Below are 14,589 nucleotides of genomic sequence, written 5' to 3'. Positions count from 1 at the left end.
TCTCCCACCAGCTTAGTGGGTCTGCGTTTCGCTGTCACCTGGCGGCAGCGCGCAGTGATAAGAAGGGAGAGAAAATAGTGCCAAGCGATTTCGAGGTCTGACTTTTTATTTGGCAACGGTTTTGTGATGCAAATATACCACTCTTTTGAACACATACTGTTTTGAGACGAAAAATGTTTTACTTTCGTGACTCCAACAAACTTGCCGGACTACTTTCGTCTGGACCAAAACTGGACAAGAACTGGACTCACAGGATGCTGTCGGGGGTAAGTCAGTGTGTTTGCACGACACTGTTGATAGGGATGCCATACAGATTCATGTCAAAAATCCCGAACTATCCCTTTAAGGTCGGTCCGTATAGTGAAATACCGTGACCTCGGCCCTTCAAGACCTCGGTCACGGTATTTCACGATACAGCTCTCCCAGCTGGTAAATAACATGTTTACGTTGCCTGGTGCATTATTTATAACATTACAGCTTGACTCAAATTAAATATGGAAAAAAAAATTAAAAATTTCACCTGACTCAAGTCTACTGCAACAAAGAAGTAACCACAAGCAGGCATGCGGAGTGGAAAATCCTTTCGTCTGTTTATGCATTTCGGTTTTACACTTAAATACAACTGAATGAAAGAGCAAATCGAGTTCATCACAGAACTGTGGATTTTCATCGTCTATGATGAATGGATAGAAACATCATCATCCTGCATTCTGACACAGAACAGCAAATAGGCACAGGGAAGGGAAAAAAAACAAAACAAAAAAAATCATGAAAGCTCACTTGTGGAGCACTCATGCTGAAAGCCTCGCTCAAACTGACTTGACTTATTGCACACGTTTTGGATAAAACCATCTTCCCAGAGCTGCTGACGTTCACCTTGTCGTTTGTTGCATAGCCTTTGAATGAAACCCTGCTAAAGAAATTGCAGTTTCTTCCAGTCTTCTCTCATCCAAAGAGTAGACAATACCTGTGAATAAAGTTCGCTGTCGGCAATTAACTCAACTTGTAAAAGCAAAATCTTTTTAAATTGGCTTTATCTACGCCTCGAGACAAAGCACAGACCTCTCAAATCTGCTTCACACGCTTTTAAAAAGCTACCTGATCTTTTTGCACATCAAACATTCATTCATTCGCTGACCTTTAACGATACTTGCGTTTTCAAACTGGTACTAACGTAACCGGTTCATTTTGCATACCTTTTGAATGGTGGCTAGATAACGACGCTCTTCCGTTGCGTTTTGCTTAAATGCTAAACGTTGGCGCGGTCTTGGTAGGCCTTGCGGTACCCATGGGGAGGATCAAAAACTGTACTCTCCCTGTACTCCTACATTCCACGAGTGTTAATATTTGATAGAGAAGTAATCTGGGTTTTGAGAAGAAATGTACCCATTTGTATGGCTGCTTTTTATAATGCAATTAACACGTACACGTACGCAAAGAGCAACACAAACGATCAAGCGCGTTAATAAGATGTTCCCTCCGAGAAGGTTCTCGAGCTATGGTATAACCTTACAGCGCTATTAAACATGTTCGTAGGCAACCCGTTCTCAAAGCCTGCAAGTGAGACATCCTGAACTGAAGGCTTAAAGCTGAAAGAATGAATAGCTTTCACAAAATACCTAAATAAAAGAGGACCTATCAAGACAAAAAGTACGAGACTTGCTCTATAACCAGGCAGGATTCATTTGGGGCGCCTTTATAGATCTTGGAATTGCACAAAAACAGACGGAGCTTATCTGTTTCATGATGAAATTAGTGAAGATCAACAATCTGCTCCAAACAGGAAGTCCCCCACCCCGTAGGAATCAGTCCTTGACACCGAAATACAGTCTTCAAAAAAAAAAAAAACACTTAAAAGCAATTTTCAAGGCATCATGGACTAAGACTATACTTTCACAAGATCCAAGTGAGAGCTTGGTTTCGACGTTACACTGGGTCGTCTGCTACTGCATAAGAACCTTACACCTCGAAAACTCCAATCTAATCAAAAGGTTAACTGCTATTTGGCTTGGATTATCAGATACAATAAAGACTAGATGCTCTTTGACATAACCGGTTGATGATGAGCGCTGAATGACTCCCAATATGCCATCAGACGTACTACATTGTTAAATACAAACACACCCAGTGTTTAAAGAAACCAATCATTAATCAATCAATCATCTCACAAAAAGAAAAGGAAAAAAAAAATTGCTCTCTCTTTGCATGATCACACCCCCACACGTGGTGTATTTTCAAAATAATTCAAGAAGCATCCAGTTTTCACTTCGAGTCCTAAAGAAAAGGCAACACGCCCCTTTTCCAGGGTGTGATTACATTGCACTCCACTTCTTCCTGACGCATTTAGGGTGAAAAGCTCTGCTTGCTAGTTGAAGAGGTAAAAAGGTGGAATTCATGGGGGTTTGGAACTGAACCCGAGTGAAACCTGAGCTCAGGAGGGGGCGGAGCGAGGGCTGGCTGTGGCTGGCTCACTGGGACTCTCGCTCTCTTTTATGGCATCCCACTGATGCGTGTCCGTTTTGTCCACTTCTGCCTCTCTGCAGTCTGTGACGTGAAAAGTTGCTCCTTCCTCGTCGCTCCCTCCACCTTCTTGGGGTCCAGCTGATCTGTTGCTCCCTTCCTGACTCTCCTCTGCCATATCTGCACTCTGTGGGACACTGACGCCTGCGGTGGACGCGGTCGTGTCCAGTAGTGGAGCTGATAGTGCCTCCGTGATGATGGCGTCTGTGATGATGGCTGCCGTCTCGGACATCCAGTCCTGATCACTGGGTGCAGGAGTGGGCAGGCCATTAGACGCTTCAGCCTGTGGCTGGGCCAGGGTTGGCTGGCGCTCCTGGCCATTAGCAGTGACCGAGCTGGCTGCAGTTGGCCTGCCGGCATGCGCCACAGCATTGGTGGTTGTGTTGTTGTTCAGGTTGTCCTGAAGCGCTGTCTGGTTGCCCTGAGCAGCCTGCTGGTTCTGCAGCAGCATTTCCTGGATGCGGATCTGCTGCAGGATAGCTGGCAGCTCGTAGTGATGGAAAAAGTAGATCATGGAGTGCTGGGAACACATCATAACGTGCAGCAATAAGCAAGCGGGAAAGGAATTTATTTTTATGTTGTTTTTTTTTTTTGTCTTGCAAGATATTCAAGTAAATTACTGCTGGGACCTCATCCATATACGGTACAGGAACTTCATAACGAAATGGTACAGGAACCACAGCTGTCTTTCCATACTCTAATTTACTAAAACTAGTAAACATACCATCAGTTTGAACAAGCAAGCTTACCTGAATGAAGAGCCAAGAAGTGACGAGAGCCAGGCTGCTATACTGCCCATTAAAGCGGTAATGGTATGCGTAGAACGCAAAATGGTACAGATAAAAGAATCTGAAAAAAAACAGTAAAACAGCAGTAAACAAGTGTTGCCCGGCAAAACAAACCTCACCCGGTCGCACTGATGATGAATATGAAGGAAGATATCACGAAAAAAACGATTTTGACCTTGATTTTGACCTTGTGTGTGAACATACTTGGCCAATAAACATGGTTCTGATTCTGATTCTCTGCTGCTCTCAGCCAATCAGAACACACCGTACTGCGTGATTGCTACACTCTTACAGCATGATGACATAGTGGCTACTGCCTCTATATGAAGGCCAATTTATGCTGACAACCCAGTCCTCGCAGATAGCGTCGCAGACAGTGTCTGCGTAGCCCCCCCACCTTCGCAGACGCTCTGCGCGCACCTCCTAAAAATTGTGACCACTGCAGAAGACTCGCAGACAAGAGGGCTCTGATTGGTCCACTCTACATCCGCTGTACACGCACTTCCGCTTCCCTACTTTCCCGATTTGGTTTGTTTTCACTACCGCCATTTTTAAAAACACGAGCGAAGATGGAGCAGCACGAAGAGCGGTTGATCGAGGAAGTGAGGAAGTACGTACATCTATACGACTCCAGTTCTAGTCATTATAAGTAACCGGAGGATAAACACTCCACTAACCACACCCACCAACTCCTCCTAGCGATTTCGCAACTTCGCGCCCCCTTGCATTGTGGCGGTGAATAACATCGCGCACGCCTATTACTCCCCGCTCAACGATAAATTACAACTGTCTGCGAAAGCCTTGTCGCAAGAGCATGCAGAGGCCTTTAGGCCACAAAAACCCTGACCGGATGACCCCCAAAATGTTGGAGGTTCTATTTGAGACCAATGCCCATCTATCCTGAAAGTTTCATGAAGATTGGTCCAGCCGTTTTCTCGTAGCATCGGTTACCAAAAAACAAACCCGACAAAAACAAGACCTCACAGAGCCTAATCTAGGAACTTGAAAATAGGGGACAGATCCCTCACTAGTTGTAGAAACCGGGGACAGAAAATATTAACATGGGTAAAAATATCCCTCATTTGTTCCAGTTAGTGGGAACAGTAGATATTTTCAAGAGTACATCTATAAACAGAACAGTTTTATTAATAAAACTAAATACATGTAGCAAACATTCATATCAGATATTAATCTATATAATATAATTATGGCACTACACATATCCTTTAATACAGTGATATGAAAACCATATCAGCAAACACTTATCCACAGTTTATAGTATTGCACAAACATTATGATCAGATCTGAACTTTAAAAATGTAAAGATTTTAGATCAAAAACTATATGAAGAATTATATACTGCAAAACCTTACAGATATGACTAGTTCTCTGGTATATGACTAGGTTACTGTTTTACTATAAATCATGTGACTAGCCTATTTTTACCAATTTGACCACCAGTAGTATAATGTTGCATTTCAAATATGACTAGGTTAATATTACATCATTTGATATTGTTAAAGGGGAACAGAGGGCAATAAAGTAAATATAACAATAAAACACACATTAACGAACCTTATTCAAGACTTACAAAAGTTTTTTGTTCTAAGGTTGGAAAGTTATAGTGTTTTGAAAGTAGCTCGAGCAAACTATTTCCGCAGTTTGAACAGCCCGCCATGATATTAATTTTATCCAATCAGAATGCACGTTCATTTTCTCTGCGTAACACTCATGACGTATGTATGTGCCCAGTTGTATTGGCTCATTGAGGTTGGGAATAGCACGTGTGAAATACCTGTTTCTGCCTCTTGCGACGATTTCGCAAGTCCACGGGTGGCGCCTATCTCATTGCAGCAAATAAATTCTGCTGGACTCGTGAGCAACTCCACGTTACATTTTCCACACGAGCACCACGCCGTGTCACCTGCACGCAGACGCTCTGCCCCACGCTCGCCATGCCCATGGTCAGCATCAGTCTCATCCTCGCCGTCATCTGAGCTTTCTTCTCTTATTTCATCACCGGAGTCGAGAGTACCTCTCCTAGGTTCAAACTGGTACCCTTCTAAGCCATAGTGTGTCTTGCAGGATCTCTTCGTATGATTCGACAGAGCTGTCGCTTTCACTTGATGCGCCCGACGCCATGATTACATGCTTCTCTCCTAGTGCAGTGGGTAGCGCTGATGTCACGGTCTTTTAAAAATGGCGACTCTTGTGCCGTTTAGTGTACCGACTATTATATTTACAATTACCAAGATATTTCGTTGTTTTCTAGTATATAAATTTGATAGAATACGTTATTGTCACATCAGCAACTGTATATATTATATTTGGTACCCCTTTAAGTCTAAAATCCATGTAGTCTTGCCACTATTAATTAATAATAAGATGAAAAATCTGACTTTCTGAATAAAATAAAATAAAATCAATATCAAATATTTAAAAATGCTACCATATTGGTTTTGTTCAGACCACCTTTCATGAACGTGAAAAACATTAAACAATCTACCTATGTTTAAACTAGATTTTGACATAAATGACTGGAGATAATCTCAAAATTCAGACTTCCTAAAAAGTATATAATCGCTATCATTTACAATCTTACAGTACCTACAATTACACAAGAGCAGATTAAATATATTTCATAATATTTTTAAATAAAACTTACATAATACCAAACATTATCAAACTAATTGTATACAGTAGACCCCCGCCTATTCGCGAATTCACATATTCGCAGGATTTTATATAGAACATATCTCCTATACATTCGCGGAACTCTCAGCGATTCGCGGCGAACATATCGAACGTTTACGCACTGCGAACGTTTACGCACTGCTACATTCTCGGAGCCGAATGCTCGCTCGCGATTGGCTGAAGTTTGAATGGCGGGCTGCTGCTCATTGGCTGATACGAATGAGCGCATTGTACAGTACAGTCTCGCGGTTCCCGTAGTTCAGACTTGTTCACGTGTTGTGCGTTCTTGGTATTTTTGAATAATTTTTACGCCCTACAATGGCTCCTAAACGCTCTGCATCTTCTAAGGCTCCTGCCAAGGAACCTAAGCGCCAGAAGAAGGTAATGACGCTGCAGGAGAAGGTAGGACTTCTCGATATGCTAGACCAGGGGTGGGCAATTATTTTTTCCATAGGGCCACATGAGAAACAGAAAATTTTGTGGAGGGCCGGACCAAAAGGCTGAACTAAATTCTGCATAATATTAATTGTATTTCTTTATATAAAGCAGTAAATAACATTTGTTTTTACAAATTGGTAAGAGTATGGAAAAAACGAGGTTGCCTTACAAAAAATGTCATTTATTCAATCAAATTTCCCAAAACAATGGTTAACAAAATGTGAACGTTTGTACCATTTTTTTTCAGTCACATTCACCCCAAAACACAATAAAGACATCACAATATTGTCTTTCTACTCCAAATATCAAGCAAGATACATCATATTATAATAATGATGCCCACATTTGTAGTCTAATCACCTCATTTGGTGCTTTTTATTTGTTCAGTGAGAGAAATCTCGTCTCTGTTGGTCTTTAACGAGTGCATCAGAGTCAGGTTGAATGTCTGAGGTGGAGATGTGAAGCACAGCTGACAGATGATCATCGGTGAGAGAGGATCTATACCTGGATTTGTTAAACTTCATCACTGAAAACGTCGATTCGGTGTAGGTATCAGATCTACAGATCGGCTCCGGCGCCTGCTGGTGACGTCACACTATGTGATTGGCTGGATCGTTTGAAGGATGACGTACAAGTTTGACAAATTACGGAAGTAGTTATCGCGGGATTAGGTTTCGTGGAATTTCATGTCGCACGCATTGCGTTTTTGTTGAACACAACTTCAAAATAAAAGCAATGCACATTCAGTCCATGCATGAGGTAAAATTAGAAAATACGTTTATTTTGTAATTTCTAATTAACCTTAGGCGGGCCGGTCAGAATGAACCAAAGGGCCGGATGCGGCTCGCGGGCCGGAAAATGCCCAGGTCTGCCCTATACCATACTGCCGCAAAACTCTTCCCTTCCTTTAGCACAGACCTGGGCATTTTACGGCCCGCGGGCTGCATCCGGCCCTTTGGTTCATTCTGACCGGCCCGCGTAAGGTTAATTAGAAATTACAAAATAAACGTATTTTCTAATTTTACCTCATGCATGGACTGAATGTGCATTGCTTTTATTTTGAAGTTGTGTTCAACAAAAACGCAATGCGCGCGACATGAAATTCCACGAAACCTAATCCCACGATAACTACTTCCGTAATTTGTCAAACTTGTACGTCATCCTTCAAACGGTCCAGCCAATCACATGGTGTGACGTCACCAGCAGGCGCCGGAGCCCGAGCCGATCTGTAGATCTGATTCCTACACCGAATCGACTGATGATCATCTGTCAGCTGTGTTTCGCATCTCCACCTCAGACATTCAACCTGACTCTGATGCACTCGTTAAAGACCAACAGAGACGAGATTTCTCTCACTGAACAAATAAAAAACTGAAAAACACCAAATGAGGTGATTAGACTACAAATGTGGGCATCATTATTATAATATGATGTATCTTGCTTGATATTTGGAGCAGAAAGACAATATTGTGATGTCTTTATTGTGTTTTGGGGTGAATGTGACTGAAAAAAAAAAAAGGTACAAACGTTAACATTTTGTTAACCATTGTTTTGGGAAATTTGATTGAATAAATGACATTTTTTGTAAGGCAACCTCGTTTTTTCCATACTCTTACCGGTCTTAGCAGCTTGTAAAAACAAATGTTATTTACTGCTTTATATAAAGAAATACAATTAATATTATGCAGACTTTAGTTCAGCCTTTTGGTCCGGCCCTCCACAAAATTCTGTTTCTCATGTGGCCCCATGGAAAAAATAATTGCCCACCCCTGGTATAGGGAGTGTTTTAGACATCAAAATAAGCATTTGTGAGCAGTTTTATGGGGGGGGGTGTTACAAGTATTTGCGATTTTGGCTTATTCGCAGCCATGTTCGGTCCCTGACCCCCGTGAATACTGAGGGCTTACTGTATTGGCATTAGGAAAATATCAAATTCAAACTACAAAAACCATCATCAATCAGAATCAAATGACAGTATGTCTTCACACTGTCATATAATTACTCTAAGATCATATTTGTACACAAACTTATGTTTGGATGAGACAGAACGATATGTCATGTGCTTTTGGGTATTTTTAAAACACTTCACATGATTGGTTGAGATACACTGTCTTCCGGTTCTGTGACCAATGATATAATAGTTCACAAAACTGTTTTACCCGCTAAATAAACCATTCGGAATACTTCGGTCCTTTCCGATAGGTGTGTAAACAACGCTATTATTTACCGCAGTGCTTGCTAGCTGGTGCTGACAAATTGATACGCACAAGATTCAGTAAAACACAAATACACGCTCTCTACTTATAAATGCGTGACAAAATGAATAGATACACGATATCACTCTCGTGCCCAAAAAGTGGATGTGCGACAGACAGATAAACGTGTATTATCGCGTATTACGCGCCCTAGATTAGGCTCTGCCTCACCTCCGGTGGACTCCGTCCTGGGTGAGGTAAAAAGTAGGCATAATCATAGGCACTATGATCGTCTATAGCACAGAACAGTCTTCCTTGTTCAAACCGTGAGTTGGCCGAGTGGTTAGCGTGTCCACCTCTCGACCTGGAGACTGAGAGTTCTACTCGCGGTCGGGTCATACCAAAGACCATCATAAAAATGGTACCTACTACCATCTGGCAAGGCACACTGTGATACAGATGTGAGTGGGGAGTCAAACTCTGGCGGTTACCAGAGGACCCGCCCCCCACCGTAACCCTAGTTGTCTAAGTGAGAGGCAGAGAGCTATGGAAACGGAGATCGGCGCCGCCCCCATACGCCTTAAAGAGCTGGTTAGTGCTGAGACAGGAGACTGCCTGGGAAAACCAGATTCTGGCGTGAGAGGGACTTTGACTTTTTTGATAGACACCTTACACACTGCTTTATTCTACCATTCTTGCTCTCTGACTTAAATAAAGACTTTCATTTAAAATCTTCTTTGGTTAAAACTATTGAATCTCGACAGGCCTGACTGCTGTGGAAAAAATGATCTTGTACTACGGGGCTGCCCAGGAACTTCAACTATCCCCGTTACCTCGAATGGAAACATGGTTAAAGCTCTTCAAGTTCTCTTTTTAACCCTTACATATTATTATTGCGAGTTAAAAATTTCTCCTGTGACCCAAAGCTGAATATAATTCCGGCGCATATTAGAGTCAAGGTCACCGTTTTCTTGCTTCAGCATGGTGAAATCGTTCATCAAGTTTGATTCAGATGTTTTCTCAAAGCAGTAAAAAAATGAGTGGTTCTCCAGCACTGTGCTTTTTAAACAGACTGATGAAGATTTGTGCAGTACCTGAGCCAATGGCGCTTGCTTGTGTTGGTGTGGCAGCAGATGGCGTCGTACTGATCCGCCAGCCACACGATGAGGATGATGTAGAACGCTGTTGTTGTGTCGTTGAAAAACTCGGACATGATGGCTTCCATTCCTGGGGATGTGATGGACAGCGACATTGTGTTATCAACAGGTTTCTGACATATACATGGTTAGATACTACAGTTGTGGCCAGAAGTTTACACACACTCATCATGGGCATGAAGGTCATGGTAATTTTGGGCTGTTGTTGATTTCCTTGAACTGCTCTTTTTCCAGGGTGGAATGATTGTACAGCATACATCTTTAATGACTTCAAAAACAATAATTGAATGCTTTTGGATTTTCTCTAATCCACACAGGGTCAAAATTATACATACAGGCTCAAATATATACATACGTTCGCTTAAATCTGTTAAGTGGTGCTGAAGGTTCTACAACCCCGATTCCAAAACAGTTGGGACAAAGTACAAATTGTAAATAAAAACGGATTGCAATAATTAACAAATCTCAAAAACTGATATTGTATTCACAATAGAACATCGACAACATATCAAATGTCGAAAGTGAGACACTGAAATTTCATGCCAAATATTGGCTCATTTGAAATTTCATGACAGCAACACATCTCAAAAAAGTTGGGACAGGGGCAATAAGAGGCTGGAAAAGTTAAAAGGTACAAAAAAGGAACAGCTGGAGGACCAGATTGCAACTCATTAGGTCAATTGGCAATAGGTCATTAACATGACTGGGTATAAAAAGAGCATCTTGGAGTGGCAGCGGCTCTCAGAAGTAAAGATGGGAAGAGGATCACCAATCCCCCTAATTCTGCGCCGACAAATAGTGGAGCAATATCAGAAAGGAGTTCGACAGTGTAAAATTGCAAAGATTTTGAACATATCATCATCTACAGTGCATAATATCATCAAAAGATTCAGAGAATCTGGAAGAATCTCTGTGCGTAAGGGTCAAGGCCGGAAAACCATACTGGGTGCCCGTGATCTTCGGGCCCTTAGACGGCACTGCATCACATACAGGCATGCTTCTGTATTGGAAATCACAAAATGGGCTCAGGAATATTTCCAGAGAACATTATCTGTGAACACAATTCACCGTGCCATCCGCCGTTGCCAGCTAAAACTCTATAGTTCAAAGAAGAAGCCGTATCTAAACATGGTCCAGAAGCGCAGACGTCTTCTCTGGGCCAAGGCTCATTTAAAATGGACTGTGGCAAAGTGGAAAACTGTTCTGTGGTCAGACGAATCAAAATTTGAAGTTCTTTATGGAAATCAGGGACGCCGTGTCATTCGGACTAAAGAGGAGAAGGACGACCCAAGTTGTTATCAGCGCTCAGTTCAGAAGCCTGCATCTCTGATGGTATGGGGTTGCATTAGTGCGTGTGGCATGGGCAGCTTACACATCTGGAAAGACACCATCGATGCTGAAAGGTATATCCAGGTTCTAGAGCAACATATGCTCCCATCCAGACGACGTCTCTTTCAGGGAAGACCTTGCATTTTCCAACATGACAGTGCCAAACCACATACTGCATCAATTACAGCATCACGGCTGCGTAGAAGAAGGGTCCGGGTACTGAACTGGCCAGCCTGCAGTCCAGATCTTTCACCCATAGAAAACGCAAGGCAAGGCAAGTTTATTTATATAGCACATTTCATACACAATGGCAGTTCAATGTGCTTTACAGAAGTAAAAACAAAAACAGTAAACAATAGAGAAATAAAATTACATAAAATAATTTTCTTTATTCTAAAATAATTAATTAAAAGAATTAAAAGAAAATAATAAGAATTAAACAATAGTAGAAATAAAATATTAAAATGCCAAAAAGAAAAAGGAGAAAAAGAGAAAGGGAAAAAAAAAACTAGCAGAATAAAATAGAATAAAGTTAAAGTAAATTTAAAACATGCAGAGAAAGTAAAGATTATAAAAAATGTAAAAATATTAATTATTTAACAGAAAGCATCTGAAAACAGCTTGGTCTTTAACCTAGATTTGAAGCTGCCAACAGCAGGAGCATTTTTAATGTCCTCTGGCAGTTGGTTCCATAGCTGTACTGCATAGTAGCTAAAAGCTGCTTCACCACACTTTGTTTTAACAACTGGTTTTAATAGTAAATTTTTCTGCTGCGATCTGGTAGATCTGATTGGGTTAGGCCGCTGCAACATATCAGAGAGGTAATTGGGCCCTGTACCATTTAGAGATTTGTACACCAGCAGCAATGCTTTAAAGTCAATTCTGTAGCTTACTGGAAGCCAGTGAAGGGACCTTAGAATTGGAGTAATGTGCTCTGTTCTTTTTGTTCGTGTGAGAACCCTAGCCGCTGCATTTTGAACCAGCTGAAGTCGTTTGATGGTCTTTTTTGGCAGGCCTGTGAAAAGGCCATTGCAGTAATCAACCCTACTAGAGATGAAGGCACGTATTAGTTTTTCCAGATCATGTTTTGACATAAGTCCTCTTAGTTTGGAAATGTTTTTAGGCGATAAAATGCCGTTTTAGTGATTGCTTTCATGTGACTGTCAAAGTTTAGCTCGCTGTCAGTGAAAACACCAAGATTTTTAACCATTTCTTTAGTTTTAATCCCTTTTGTGTCAAGAATAGTGGTAATCCTGAGTCTTTCATCTTTTTTTTCCAAATAGAATTACTTCTGTTTTATCTGTGTTCAGCTGAAGAAAATTTTGTGACATCCAGCTATTGATTTGATCGATACACTGGTAGAGACATTCAAGGGGGGCATAATCATTAGGTGATAGAGCAAAATAAATTTGGGTGTCATCTGCATAGCAGTGATACAAAATTGAATTTTTATTGATAATTTGCCCAAGTGGGAGCATATAAAGGTTGAAAAGTAATGGTCCAAGAATCGACCCCTGGGGGACACCACAGGTCAAGGGCATTGACGTTGAGGAACAATTTCCCAGGGTAACAAAGAAGCTTCTATCTTTTAAGTATGATTTTAACCAATTGATAACTTTACCAGTCAAAACATAGAAAACATTTGGCGCATCATAAAACGGAAGATACGACAAAAAAAAGACCTAAGACAGCTGAGCAACTAGAATCCTACATTAGACAAGAATGGGTTAACATTCCTATCCCTAAACTTGAGCAACTTGTCTCCTCAGTCCCCAGACGTTTACAGACTGTTGTAAAGAGAAAAGGGGATGTCTCACAGTGGGAAACATGGCCTTGTCCCAACTTTTTTGAGATGTGTTGTTGTCATGAAATTTAAAATCACCTAATTTTTCTCTTTAAATGATACATTTTCTCAGTTTAAACATTTGATATGTCATCTATGTTCTATTCTGAATAAAATAAGGAATTTTGAAACTTCCACATCATTGCATTCCGTTTTTATTTACAATTTGTACTTTGTCCCAACTTTTTTGGAATCAGGATTGTACAATGTCTTAACTTGACAAGGCCAAGGCCTATTAACTTCTCATTAGTGATCATAATTGATTACAACTGGTAGTTTCTCTTTGCCAGCATAAAAAAGGATTTGTTTGACAGCACTCTCATTGGACTGACCAATACTCAGAACCATGGGAAAGTCCAAGGAACTCAGTGAAGATCTAAGAAAGAGAATTGTAGATTTACACAAGTTGGGAAGGTCTCTTGGAGCCATGTCTAAGCAACTGCATATTCCAAGATCATCGGTTCAAACCATTGTACGTCAGTACAAGTTATTTGGATGCGTCACCACTTTGGCAAGGTCTGAAAGACGACCCAAACTGTCACCCTCAGATAAAAGGAAACTGGTTAGGATGTTCAGGAACAACCCAGGAACCACCAAGGCTCAAGCCTGCCGTGAACTGGAAACTGCTGGAACACCAGCGCCACTGTCCACAATGACGCGAGTTTTATGTCGCCATGGACCGAGAGGGTGCCGACCAAGAAAGAAGCCCCTGCTCCAAATTCAACACCTTCAAGCTCGACTGAAATTTGCAGCTGCCCATATGGACAAGCCAAATGCCTTCTGGAGAAAAGTTCTATGGTCAGACGAGACAAAGATTGAGCTATTTAGCCACAATGACAAGAGGTATGTTTGAAGGAGTAAAGGTGAGGCTTTCAAACCTAACACCACTGTACCAGCTGCCAAGGTGGTGGCAGCATCATGCTCTAGGGTTGTTTTGCTGCCAGTGGTACTGGTGCATTGCACAAAGTGGATGGAATAATGAAGGAGGAGGATGTCTGAAGATTCTTAGTCATCCAGGTCATAGTAAACTGTGGGTGGTGAGAGAGAGCAACTGGACTTGCTTGAACATTCTTGAAGACGTTTCACCTCTCATCCGAAAGGCTTCTAACTGAAGACGTTCAACCACCGAGCAACGGCAGACGTTCACAAAACTGAAGAAGCCTTTCGGATGACAGGTGAAATGTCTTCAAGCAAGTCCAGTTGCTTTCTTTTACCACCCACAGGAGGAGGACTACCTCCAAATTCTTCAACTTCACCTCAAATCAACAGCTAGACGGTTGAAACTTGAACACAGTTGGGTGTTCCAGCAGGACAATGATCCCAAACACACATCAAAACTGGTTTGGGAATGCATAAAGCAGGCTAATATTAAGTTTCTGGAACGGCCTTCCCAAAGCCCCGACCTCAACCCTATTGAAAATTTGTGGACTACTCTTAAAAGCCGGGTCCGTGCCAGGAAACCAACCAATTTAAATGAACTCTACCAATTCTGCCAAGAAGAGTGGTCAAATATCCAGCCAGAATTATGCCAGAAGCTTCTTGATGGCGACCCAAAGCGTCTGGTCGAGGTGCAACTTGCTAAGGGACACGTAACCAAATATTAGTGGGGTCTATGTACATATTTG

The 14,589-nt window shown here is 41.6% G+C and overlaps 1 protein-coding gene across 2 annotated transcripts in view; it reads right to left on the bottom strand.

The window, feature by feature from the left end:
• Positions 1-564: 564 nt before the first annotated feature.
• The window catches only part of tmem259 (transmembrane protein 259), a 58,039-nt gene continuing 44,014 nt past the window's right edge, over positions 565-14,589 (bottom strand). For both annotated transcript variants that reach the window (XM_060941674.1, XM_060941673.1), the window contains exons 9-11: positions 9,730-9,862; positions 3,270-3,369; positions 565-3,040 (exon numbers count right to left, since the gene is read on the bottom strand). In XM_060941674.1, coding sequence (XP_060797657.1) covers positions 2,432-3,040; positions 3,270-3,369; positions 9,730-9,862 — 842 coding nt within the window. In that variant the 3' untranslated portion in view covers positions 565-2,431. The remainder of the gene's footprint in view (positions 3,041-3,269; positions 3,370-9,729; positions 9,863-14,589) is intronic.

Source organism: Neoarius graeffei, chromosome 15, assembly GCF_027579695.1.
Source record: "Neoarius graeffei isolate fNeoGra1 chromosome 15, fNeoGra1.pri, whole genome shotgun sequence".
NCBI lineage: Eukaryota > Metazoa > Chordata > Actinopteri > Siluriformes > Ariidae > Neoarius > Neoarius graeffei.
This window is presented reverse-complemented; position numbering and strand designations above follow the sequence as displayed.